Source organism: Pollachius pollachius (assembly GCF_949987615.1).
Source record: "Pollachius pollachius genome assembly, chromosome: 13".
NCBI classification, from domain to species: Eukaryota; Metazoa; Chordata; class Actinopteri; order Gadiformes; family Gadidae; genus Pollachius; species Pollachius pollachius.
In genome coordinates this window covers 6,270,305-6,282,015 of record NC_136946.1, presented here as the reverse complement: position 1 = coordinate 6,282,015, position 11,711 = coordinate 6,270,305, and the positions used below count along the sequence as shown (strand labels likewise).

The window sequence follows — 11,711 nt, the reverse complement described above, 5'->3', positions numbered from 1 at the left end:
TAATTCATATGGTTGGCAACACAATGATATCCTATTGTGATTTAATCAAATAACATGGCTTCTAGCTAAATAAGGCTTATGTCACTGCTTTTGAAAACCCATCCCTTTTAGACCTACGCATGATGTCTCTTGCTTGTTTCTGTTATATCAGGCTGATTTCTAAGCAAAATACAAAAAGGTGTTTAATAAAACTTTACAATGGAGACTATCTGCTATTGTACATGAACAAAAACAAGACCGACCTTGTGTTATGAGTACTCCTTACCCAGGCCAGATCGGCTTCAATAAGTCCACTGAATGTCAAAATGTGGAGAATGCTAACAAAATATATAATAAAATATAATACATAATAAAATAAACACAACAAACACTGTTCAAATAAATAACCTTGCTTCTAATTTTAATACTGCAGACAGAAGAAAGGGTCATGAAAACGACCAGCAATTACAACAAATCAATTACTAAAAAAAATCAAATCAAATCAAAGTCTTGCATTTAGGACCAAATGAAATGTACTAAACCATATAGCGCTCAACACAAGCAGTATGGCTTTGGTAAAAGGTGACCCTGAGTCCTCTTTAGTTGAAATAAGATTAAGGTAACGATCATTGCAAGCATCAAGAACCTATGTGTGCATAAACAGCTTCAAGGAAAGGATTTGGTGGCCCTCTGTGGGGCAAAACACCACGTTTATATTCTATCTAGAGGCACAGAAGAAAATAAAACCAGTCTTTTTCCAATGAGAGCCTGGTATTTAAAAAAAGAAGTTGGCCGAAAATACGTCAAAATGGTGGTTCCCAATCCTGGCAGTGCACAAGAAAACCTAGGTTTTCGTACATTTTCAGTTGGTTACATTAAAGCAAGTGAAATATATCCTTTTATATTATGTCGTAAATCATACATTTAAAGTGTGAGTCGGTGTAGACTCGTGAGATATTTTCAAGATGTTGCGTCTTGAGGCTGAGCAGGCTTGTGGACAAGTAGGCTTCCAATGATCAACAAACTATCGGACTGTTCAAACACGACAACGCAATTCTTTTACAAGGTTCTACCCCTTAACCTCTTTCTTAATGGGCTTCAGAAAATCAGACTCCCAAAACTGATTGAGCATTTTGGTTTGGGTCCCCATGCTTTGATCTTCACACAGCTGCACCAACGCATCCATTCATCCAAGACATTCTCAACTTCAGCCATCAATCCATTCATCCAAGACATTCTCAACTACATCCATCCATCGACTCATCCAAGACATCACAACTGCATCCATCAAATCACTCCAGTCAAGACTTTCACAACTGCATCCATCCATCCATCCATCCATCCATCCGTCCAAGCCAGGTAGTGGTGGTTATGGTGAGGGTGGGGGTTAGGGTGGGGGTAGTGGTGGTTAGGGTGAGGGTGGTGGTGATGTTTGGGTGGGGGTAGTGGTGGTTAGGGTGAGGGTGGTGGTGCTGATGTTGGGGGGGGTGGTAGTGGTTAGGGTGGGGGTAGTGGTGGTTAGGGTGAGGGTTAGGGTGGGGGTAGTGGTGGTTAGGGTAGGAGTGGTGGTGGTGATGTTTGGGTGGGGGTGCTGATGTTGGGGGTGGTGGTAGTGGTTAGGGTGGTGGTGTTGATATTTGGGTGGTGGTGGGACCAGGGTAGGGGGGCTATCTGGCCTTAATGTTTGGGTGGTGGTGGTGGTGGTGGTGATGGTGATGTTTGGGTGGTGGTGGTGGTGGTGGTGGTGACGGTGATGTTTGGGGGGGGGTGGTGGTGGTGGAGAGGGTGGGACCGGGGGAGGGGGGTGCTATCTGGCCCCTCTCCGCTGCACTACGATGGTTCCCGCCACAATGTCGTACACAGTTCTGTTGTGCTGGAAGAAGAAGAGCGTGATGAAGATGGGGAAGAGGAAGGCGATGGAGAAGTTCTTGTTCAGGGCCCGCACCGTGGACCTATGGCCGTCCGAGGTAGAGAGAAACAGAGGAAGAGAGAGAGAGAGAGGGGTAAGGATCAGGGGGATGGATCAACCAATCAGGGGGATGAAAAACAATGCAATAAGACCCACCTGCTAGTGTGCTAGCCAAGTAGGCCTTATGCTAACCATGAAGGCCAAACGCTAACCAAGTAGGCCTTATGCTAACCATGTAGGTCTTATGCTAACCATGAAGGCCTTATGCTAACCATGTAGGTCTTATGCTAACTATGTAGGCCTTATGCTAACCATGAAGGCCAAACGCTAACCAAGTAGGCCTTATGCTAACCATGTAGGCCTTATGCTAACCATGTAGGTCTTATGCTAACCATGAAGGCCTTATGCTAACCATGTAGGCCTTATGCTAACCATGAAGGCCAAACGCTAACCAAGTAGGCCTTATGCTAACCATGTAGGCCTTATGCTAACCATGAAGGCCTTATGCTAACCATGAAGGCCTTATGCTAACCATGAAGGCCTTATGCTAACCATGTAGGCCTTATGCTAACCATGAAGGCCAAACGCTAACCAAGTAGGCCTTATGCTAACCATGTAGGTCTTATGCTAACCATGAAGGCCTTATGCTAACCATGTAGGCCTTATGCTAACCATGTCGGCCTTACGCTAACCATGTAGGCCTTATGCTAACCATGAAGGCCTTATGCTAACCATGAAGGCCAAACGCTAACCATGTAGGCCTTATGCTAACCATGAAGGCCAAACGCTAACCAAGTAGGCCTTATGCTAACCATGTAGGTCTTATGCTAATCATGAAGGCCTTATGCTAACCATGAAGGCCAAACGCTAACCAAGTAGGCCTTATGCTAACAATGTAGGTCTTATGCTAACCATGAAGGCCTTATGCTAACCATGTAGGCCTTATGTTAACCATGTAGGCCTTATGCTAACCATGTAGGCCTTATGTTAACCATGTAGGCCTTATGCTAACCATGTAGGCCTTATGTTAACCATGTAGGCCTTATGCTAACCATGTAGGCCTTATGCTAACCATGTAGGCCTAATGCTAACCATGAAGGCCTTATGCTAACCATGTAGGCCTTATGCTAACCATGAAGGCCTTATGCTAACCATGAAGGCCTTATGCTAACCAAGTAGGCCTTATCCTAACCATGTAGGCCTTATGCTAACCATGTAGGCCTTATGCTAACCATGAAGGCCTTATGCTAACCATGTAGGCCTTATGCTAACCATGTAGGCCTTATGCTAACCATGAAGGCCTTATGCTAACCAAGTCGACCATATGCTAACCATGTGGGAAACTGCCTAGCAACCCAGGGTCAGGTCTGTCCCGCTGTGCTACCTGTCATTCCCGCTCTCCTTCAACCCACTTCCCTTCCTGCTTCCCTGTGCTGTCTATGAATAAATGTAAACAGCCTTAATAATATAATTATTAAGTTAAATATATTAGCCTGTATGACGAGGTAATCATGAGATTCAACTTGGACACTTCTGTCGAAGTCCGGCGGTGTTTCAACCAAAAATCTAATAAAAAGAGAAGAAAAATAACGTATCCATATTTAAGAGTTTTCTCAGCCCTCTGTATCTAAACAATGAGTTGACCTGCTGCGATGATGGATAAAACCCACGTTAAGTAGCCAAAGACGCGGTGGTCTGCCGATCCAGGGGGGGTTCACTTACGCCGAGAGGGAGACGTTGGTGGAGGGGACGACCAGGACACGGTTGGGCCGGATCAGGGTGGACGTGTCGCAGGTCACGACCCGCAGACCCATCAGGAACTTCCCCGGTGTGGCCCCGCCCACTCCCCAGATACATATGATCTGATTGGATGAAACAGCGATACGAAAAAGGTTTGAGCAAGCATCTACACATCAATTTTAAAAGCAATATATTCATATTTGGTGGATTTCAAAAACTAAACTCAAAGGGATTTTCTGTTTCTAATATTTGGTCATATAGGTAGATGTTTAGCCGACACGTTCATTAAAATACATTTTCTAACAAGCAGACTCAGGGCTGTAAGTCCAACACTAACCACTAGACTATCCTGTTCCCCAGCACAATTACAAACAGCCAACCAATCTAAAAACACACACATGTACACCTGGTAAAAACTAGGTAAGAGAGGAAGACATTTAGGGCTTCTGGCAGATGCTTTTATCCAAAGTGACTTACAATAAGTACATTCGTCAGAAGAAAGACAAGGAAAGCGAACCGGCAAACCACATGGAGAGCGTGTTGGTTTAAGGGGGTGAGGATGTGTGTGTGTGTGTAAGGGAGCAGGAATCCCCCCTGTTAATAGGGAACCCAGCGATGTGATGTGAACAACCTCCGCCCACCCCAACCTTGACTTTCTGCACTGACACATCTCAGGCAACTATGAGGCCAGAGTTGCATTGCTGCATCCTCTGCAGGGAAGCAGAGGGGGGGGGGGGGAAGGATTCAAATGGACAGCGGATTTGAAACTGTGCCATGCTGTGGCAGTTAATAGCCGCCTAAATGTGCAGTGGGCACAGAAATATGTAACATCTTGTGATTTCACATTAATGTTATTATATACAGTTAGTTATAGTGTATTTTACGTTTACACATTAAATTATAATGAATGAATATTACAGCAGTATTTCCCTGAGCAATGTTCAAAAAGCTGTTACCCGGTTGTAGCAGCAGAACAAACAACCTATGGTCCCAACTTGTGATATAAGCCACATTAAACTGCATGTTTGAGGTAAAGTTATTCCAGTTCAATGCACGAGAATATCCAGACACATTTATGAAGAAAGACATTTCCTGTTTCGAATTTCCTAATGTGTTGAGCAACTGACGACTTGCCTTTACGACTTTAAAACCCAAGATAGGATCTGGTTCCTTCCGCATGCTACATGATAGTCATAACAACCTGACATGAGACCATCGCCCCTCTCCAGGACCTTCACATTGAACCCCCAAGTACAGTATTATGTCGATTGGTTTGTAACCGCACTAGATGTGATGCAGTGATCGATCCATCGGTCTCAGCCGGTAGAACATGGCGTCCACACTGGGGGCCCCCCATAATAATAATTAATAATAATAATGTACGCCCACCCGGCGTATTCTAAGACGCTCTGGGTGACAGCGTCCACCTCATGGTAATGAGGTGGCACTCTTTCACGGGTCCATGCACTCTTTCACGACTGCATAGACCCTCTGTATATATAATCTATTATCATTTTATTTAAGTTGTTCTTGTTGTGCTGTCTTGCTCCATGTGTGCTCACGAATCTGAAAAGCGACCTTGAGTATTAGAAAGGTGCTATACATAAAGTAAACACATTATTATAATTGTAATTATTATTAAGAGTACATGTTTCTACATCACGGAGCAGCGTCCTCGGAGGCCGTAGAGGAGGGTGAGCCTCACCTCGTAGATGCAGACCAGAACGCGGTAGACCAGCGCCACCGCCATCATCTTCTGCAGGTCCTCAAGCGACGTGTTCTCGTCTATCTCCTCCACGATGAACTGGGTGATGAACTTGGCAATGTCCCTGAAGGGTCACCGGGTGGGGGGGGGGAGGGGAAAGGAAGAATAAAAAGCCAATATAGACTGGAGAAGGTGTTGCACGTGGCGGTTCAACTATTCAAATTGTGCAGCGGATAAGATGACACATGCAAATCAAAGGTTTTAATTTGCTGGTCGCTAGTAACAGCTTCTGACTATTTAGCTGACATGCTAACTCAAAACCCCAACATTGGTTAAAACCAAAAGCATGAAGTGCAGTGTAAGTGTGTGTGCAACCGTTTCAAAGTGAAGTCATTCATTTGGCCAGAATCTCATTAACAACAACAACACACTCTACCACTTTCGGTCTTACTTCATCCCACTTAGGTGCATGATCCACAGCACTATCGTGGCCTTCACACAGAACAGGATGAAGAAATCCACCGTCTCAGCCAGGAATCTCTGGAGGGGCGTGGGGATAGTGTACTCCCGTCCTGCCAACAGAGGGATACTGGTCTTTGGGTTGATTTGATAGGCCAGCGACATGTAGCCAGAAAACCAATGCAATAATCTGTGTGTGTGTGTGTGTGTGTGTGTGTGTGTGTGTGTGTGTGTGTGTGTGTGTGTGTGTGTGTGCGTGTGTGTGTGTGTGTGTGTCAGAAAGTGTTGATATCTGAACGGTGAACGGTTCCCAACATAAAAGAAAAAAAAAAGGCTACCTGCTTGAGGCGGGTTCTGTTGCTGGACTGGCCGTCCAGGTGTGTTTTCTGCGGGTTGCTCGTTGTTGGCAGCGGATAGATAGGGGGGAACGGGATAACTGAAGGGATAAGGGTAATTGTACCAGTTCTGGGCGTCGAAAGTGAGGTGCCCAACGCCGGGTGGCGAGGCAGAAGCACCGGATGGATGGGGAAGGAGACCCGGGTGATGGAAAGTGGTGGGTGGAAGAAAGGGAAAGGCGGACATTGCCATCCAACTCTGCCAGTTCGCATGCCCCCAGTAGTACTGCCACATCCATTGCTGCAACTTTGCGCAGTATTCGGTTGTAGCGTTGATGGTGGCTTTTGGTGTCTTTTCTTCAGTTTCCGAGGTATCCGGCTGACTATCACTCGTTGCAACCGCAGCCATGGTTGAGCCACTTCCCGATGTGTGTTTAATGGACGAGTTAAACCTGTGTAAACGTATTTACTACACTTGGTAATCTGGATGTTGTTTCATATTAGCTGTAAGAGCAGAACGCTGTGGTCGATCCACTGGCGGCGCTAAGTAGTCCCTAGAACCCAGGTGAAACCGGAAATGGAAAGTACACGTTATCACGGTTCGACTGTTTTCGTTTTGGATCTTGAAGTTATCTAAACGCTATTATTTAACTATTAAATGATTTTGCAAACATATGTTTTGATAGACTATGTGTAATTCACCCCTTTTATTCCAACTATACAATGAGCGACTCACCCTGTACAACTAATGGTATGTGCCGCCTAAACCCCGTTTTATATCCGCACCTAAGCGCTTCAGTAATTTATTGCACCAGAATGGTGACATGTATTTCATTATAATTGATTATAAGTTAAATTGCGTTTACATTTATATTTATATTTAGGGCATTTAGCTGGCGTTTTTTTTCAAAGCGACTTACAATAAGTAGGTCTATTTGTCAGACGATTGGTACGTTTGGTAAAAGGAAAGGAAAATATTTTCTAACAATAATTAAAATATATTAATAAAAATATACATATTAACAAACGTTATTGTAAGTTCCACCTTAATTCCTAAGTATGCCCGTGCTACGTTAGCTTTGTACAACTATTATTCTGTAGTGCAGTGGGAGTTCTGTGCAAGAACTGTGGGCTGAGCGCCACCATGGATCATGACCTGCTATCATCAGATATAGCTTTCATATGGTGCTGCTGATAGAGAGGTCTAAAACAATACCGCAGCATCCAAGATGGTAGCTCCGCACATAAACAGTAGTGAAAGCTGTAGTTATATACTGTTTTTTAGCAGTTCAAAAAATTTTCTCTCCATAATTTTTCTTTACCTACTTTTTCTCGATTTCTTTCTCTCCTTTTTCAATTTTTTATTCTCGCCATCATATTTCTATACCTCCTTTCCCCCAAAAAAATTCTCTTCATCATTTTTTGCACCTCATTTCTTCTCGATTTGTTATTCTCTCCACCATTTTCCTATACCTAATTTTCTATACCTCCTGTAAAAAAAAAAGAAGGTGTAGTGACCCCAACCCACCAGGTTTTTTATTCTCCGTTTTTCCATACCTCATTTTTCTAAGGTTAATATTCTCCATAATTTTCCGATACCTCCTTATTCCAGGTTTTTTTTTTTCTCCATTATTCTATACCTCCCTTTTCCACGTTTTCTATTCCACCACAAGGGGGTGGCAGAGGTCGGTTGAACGAGAGAATAATTAACTTGTTTGATTAGACAAATGTAATTATAAAGACGTAAGTTTAATAATTAAGGTAAAATGTTTTTTTTAATAAACAAAAACGGAATATTGATGAGAAATACAATGCAGCACTCTCTTGGCAAACATAATGATTGAAAGTCCTTTGATGAATGCAAGGCAGATGTAATACTACTGTTAAGAAGCCTATTCATGATGGAGAGTTTGCTGCAGGTTTAGGTCCTAATCAGCCAGTCTGGGGCAGCTGGGGTCAGAAGGTCTCCACAAAAGACTGTTCCGGAAATGGCTTTGATTCAAAGGACCTGCTGGTCAGTCAGCTGATAAAGAGCAATAGCCCTACTCTCTCTCTTTGTCTCGGTCTCTCGGTCTCGCTCTCTCTCTCTCTCTCTCTCTCTCTCTCTCTCTCTCTCTGTTTCTCTCTCTCACACTCTCTCACACACACACACACACACACTCACACACACACACACACACACACACACACACACACACACACACACACACACACACACACTAACACACAATGTAACCATCCAGTAGACTATTTGATTTAAAGGGTGGCTGGATGGCGAGGGGTGGAGGGGTGGTATTTGCTGACAGTGCGGCTGGCCGTATCCGTGTTTGAGGCGTTGGGTCTGCCAGCTCTAAATGACCGCGCCGTGTTCCAGGGTGAATGGGTGCAGCGATGCGGACTCTAATCCACCCCTCACCGAGAACAGAGACCTGCATGCTATAGCCGGAGCCGGGGTCACCGTAAACGCCAAATATAAGAGCCGAACGCAGGCCCGCAATCTGGTGGGATTACTGGTGTGTGTGTGTGTGTGTGTGTGTGTGTGTGTGTGTGTGTGTGTGTGTGTGTGTGTGTGTGTGTGTGTGTGTGTGTGTGTGTGTGTGATGTTTGTCTATCTGTATTTATGTGTGTGTGTGTGTGTGTGTGTGTGTGTGTGTGTGTGTGTGTGTGTGTGTGTGTCAGTGTGTCTGTGTATCAGAAAGTGGACATCTAAACGGTAAACGTGTTCACTGCAAACAGTGTGTGCTACAGAGACAGAGAGAGTAATTGAATTTGCTGCTCTGACGCTCTTTTTGATTTAATTTAATTTCATTAAGAGAGAGAGAGAGATCATCATCATTCCCTCATTTATTGCACCTTACCCTTACTTACTATTTTCCATGCCAATAACTTTGTAATGACTTTAATTTAATTGAGAGAAAGAGAGAGAGAAGTGAGAGAGAGAGAGAGAGAGAGAGAGAGAGAGAGAGAGAGAGAGAGAGAGAGAGAGAGAGAGAGTACTTATTTCTAGGAACTATTATTCTTGATTGAAGTATTTATTGAATAATCCCAAAGCAAAATCCATTTTAAAGAATGGCCCGAGAACAATAGGATAATTGTTGAAATGATTCCTGGATTAAAGGGGTCATTTTAGTGATACAGAATATCCCAGAAGGGGACCACAATGGCCGCCTGTTGGGCCTCCCTTCCCTAATGATCCAAACTCTTTAATGGGACGACTGGTTCAGCGTGCACTGCTTACTGGATAAGCCCCGGCGGGATGGAGCCAAGGGCATTGTTACAAAAAGAAGTTTAGGGAATTTCATGAAAATTCTGTAGACTTTATTTTAGAGGGGATTAAGGTGATAGATTCAAATGAGACGAAATGACTGTCTGGGAAAATAACGCTAATATTGTATTGTATTTTTATCAATATTTAGAGATTTAGAGATATTTATATAAGTACAGTGGGGCAAAAAAGTATTTAGTCAGCCACCAATTGTGCAAGTTCTCCCACTTAAAAAGACGAGAGAGGCCTGTAATTTTCATCATTGAACCTCAGCTATGAGAGACAAAATGAAAAAAAAAATCCAGAAAATCACATTGTTTGATTTTTTAAGAATTTATTTGCAAATTATGGTGGAAAATAAGTATTTGGTCACCTACAAACCAGCAAGATTTCTGGCTGTCACAGACCTGTAACTTCTTCTTTAAGAGGCTCCTCTGTCCTCCACTTGTTACCTATATTAATGGCACCTGTTTGAACTCCTTATCAGTATAAAAGACACCTGTCCACAACCTCAAACAGTCACACTCCAAACTCCACTATGACCAAGACCAAAGAGCTGTCAAAGGACACCAGAAACACAATTGTAGACCTGCACCAGGCTGAGAAGTCTGAATCTGCAATAGGTAAGCAGCTTGGTGTGAAGAAATCAACTGTGGGAGCAATTATTAGGAAATGGAATACATACAAGACCACTGATAATCTGCCTCGATCTGGGGCTCCACGCAAGATCTCACCCTGTGGGGTCAAAATGATCACAAGAACGGTGAACAAAAATCCCAGAACCACACGGGGGGACCTAGTGAATGACCTCCAGAGAGCTGGGACCAAAGTTACAAAGGCTACCATCACTAACACACTACGCCGCCAGGGACTCAAATCCTGCAGTGCCAGACGTGTCCCCCTGCTAAAGCCAGTGTATGTCCGGGCCCGTTTGAAGTTTGCTAGAGAGCATTTGGATGATCCAGAAGAGGATTGGGAGAATGTCATATGGTCAGATGAAACCAAAATAGAACTTTTTGGTAAAAACTCAACTCGTCGTGTTTGGAGGAGAAAGAATGCTGAGTTGCATCCAAAGAACACCATACCTACAGTGAAGCATGGGGGTGGAAACATCATGCTTTGGGGCTGTTTTTCTGCCAAGGGACCAGGACGTCTGATCCGTATGACGGAAAGAATGAATGGGGCCATGTATCGTGAGATTTTGAGTGAAAACCTCCTTCCATCAGCAAGGGCACTGAAGATGAAATGTGGCTGGGTCTTTCAGCATGACAATGACCCCAAACACACCGCCCGGGCAACAAAGGAGTGGCTTCGTAAGAAGCATTTCAAGGTCCTGGAGTGGCCTAGCCAGTCTCAAGATCTCAACCCCATAGAAAATCTTTGGAGGGAGTTGAAAGTCCGTGTGGCCCAAAAACATCACTGCTCTAGAAGAGATCTGCATGGAGGAATGGGCCAAAATACCAGCAGCAGTGTGTGAAAATCTTGTAAAGACTTACAGAAAACGTTTGACCTCTGTCATTGCCAACAAAGGGCATGTAACAAAGTATTGAGATGACCTTTGGTTATTGACCAAATACTTATTTTCCACCATAATTTGCAAATAAATTCTTTAAAAATCAGACAATGTGATTTTCTAGATTTTTTTTTTTCATTTTGTCTCTCATAGCTGAGGTATACCTATGATGAAAATTACAGGCCTCTCTCATCTTTTTAAGTGGGAGAACTTGCACAATTGGAGGCTGACTAAATGACTTTTTTGCCCCACTGTATATAAGTATATATTTATGAACAAAATCCTTTTTACAGCTATCTTAACGGTTTTAAAGCTAAATGCACTAATGATATCACACAAGGATAGCTATATCAATAACTTCGATAATAGATTTAGGTTTCAACCAGAATTGGGTTTGAAATAAATCAATGGAAAACCTTTCTGCCAGAGGTGGTAGTTTCAACCCTTATGGAAGGAATGGAAAATCACAGGGAGAGGAAAAAAGAAAGACTTGAGAGCTTAGAGAGAACATTTCACTGGGAAACCCAATTAATGGAATTATGTCAGTTGTGTTAGAGCTCAGACAGGAACACCCACAGGGTGAGGGGTTATCAGACACAACCAGTCTACCACCGCTCTCCTATTGGCTCACGCTGGCTTTCACAAACTCCCCTCATCTTCCTCCTCATACTCCCCTCATTCGGCTCCACCACTTCATCCTCTTCATTATCCTCTTATTCCTCCTCATTCTCTTCCTCCTCCTCCTTCTCACATAATCTTCTTCCTCCACCTCATACTCCCTTCATTCTGCTCCACATCTCCCTCCA

At 43.7% G+C, this 11,711-nt stretch overlaps 1 protein-coding gene across 1 annotated transcript; it reads right to left on the bottom strand.

Annotated features, from left to right (window-relative positions):
• Window positions 1-373: 373 nt before the first annotated feature.
• Window positions 374-6,650, bottom strand: fam8a1a (family with sequence similarity 8 member A1a). Its single transcript, XM_079750155.1, has 5 exons — window positions 6,131-6,650; window positions 5,785-5,905; window positions 5,334-5,457; window positions 3,611-3,750; window positions 374-1,931 (listed from the first exon to the last, which is right to left on the bottom strand). The coding sequence occupies exons 1-5, from the start codon at window positions 6,534-6,536 to the stop codon at window positions 1,787-1,789; spliced, it is 936 nt and encodes a 311-aa protein (XP_079606281.1). The 5' UTR covers window positions 6,537-6,650; the 3' UTR covers window positions 374-1,786.
• Window positions 6,651-11,711: the final 5,061 nt, after the last annotated feature.

Bases quoted from the DNA above. Each gene is read 5' to 3' on its own strand.
- fam8a1a (XM_079750155.1), bottom strand. From the start codon at position 6,536: ATGGCTGCGGTTGCAACGAGTGATAGTCAGCCGGATACCTCGGAAACT. The intron at 5,906-6,130 runs GTAGCCTTTTTT...CTCTGTTGGCAG, and splicing joins ACAGAACCCGCCTCAAGCAG to GACGGGAGTACACTATCCCC. The intron at 5,458-5,784 runs GTAAGACCGAAA...GTGACCCTTCAG, and splicing joins ATGCACCTAAGTGGGATGAA to GGACATTGCCAAGTTCATCA.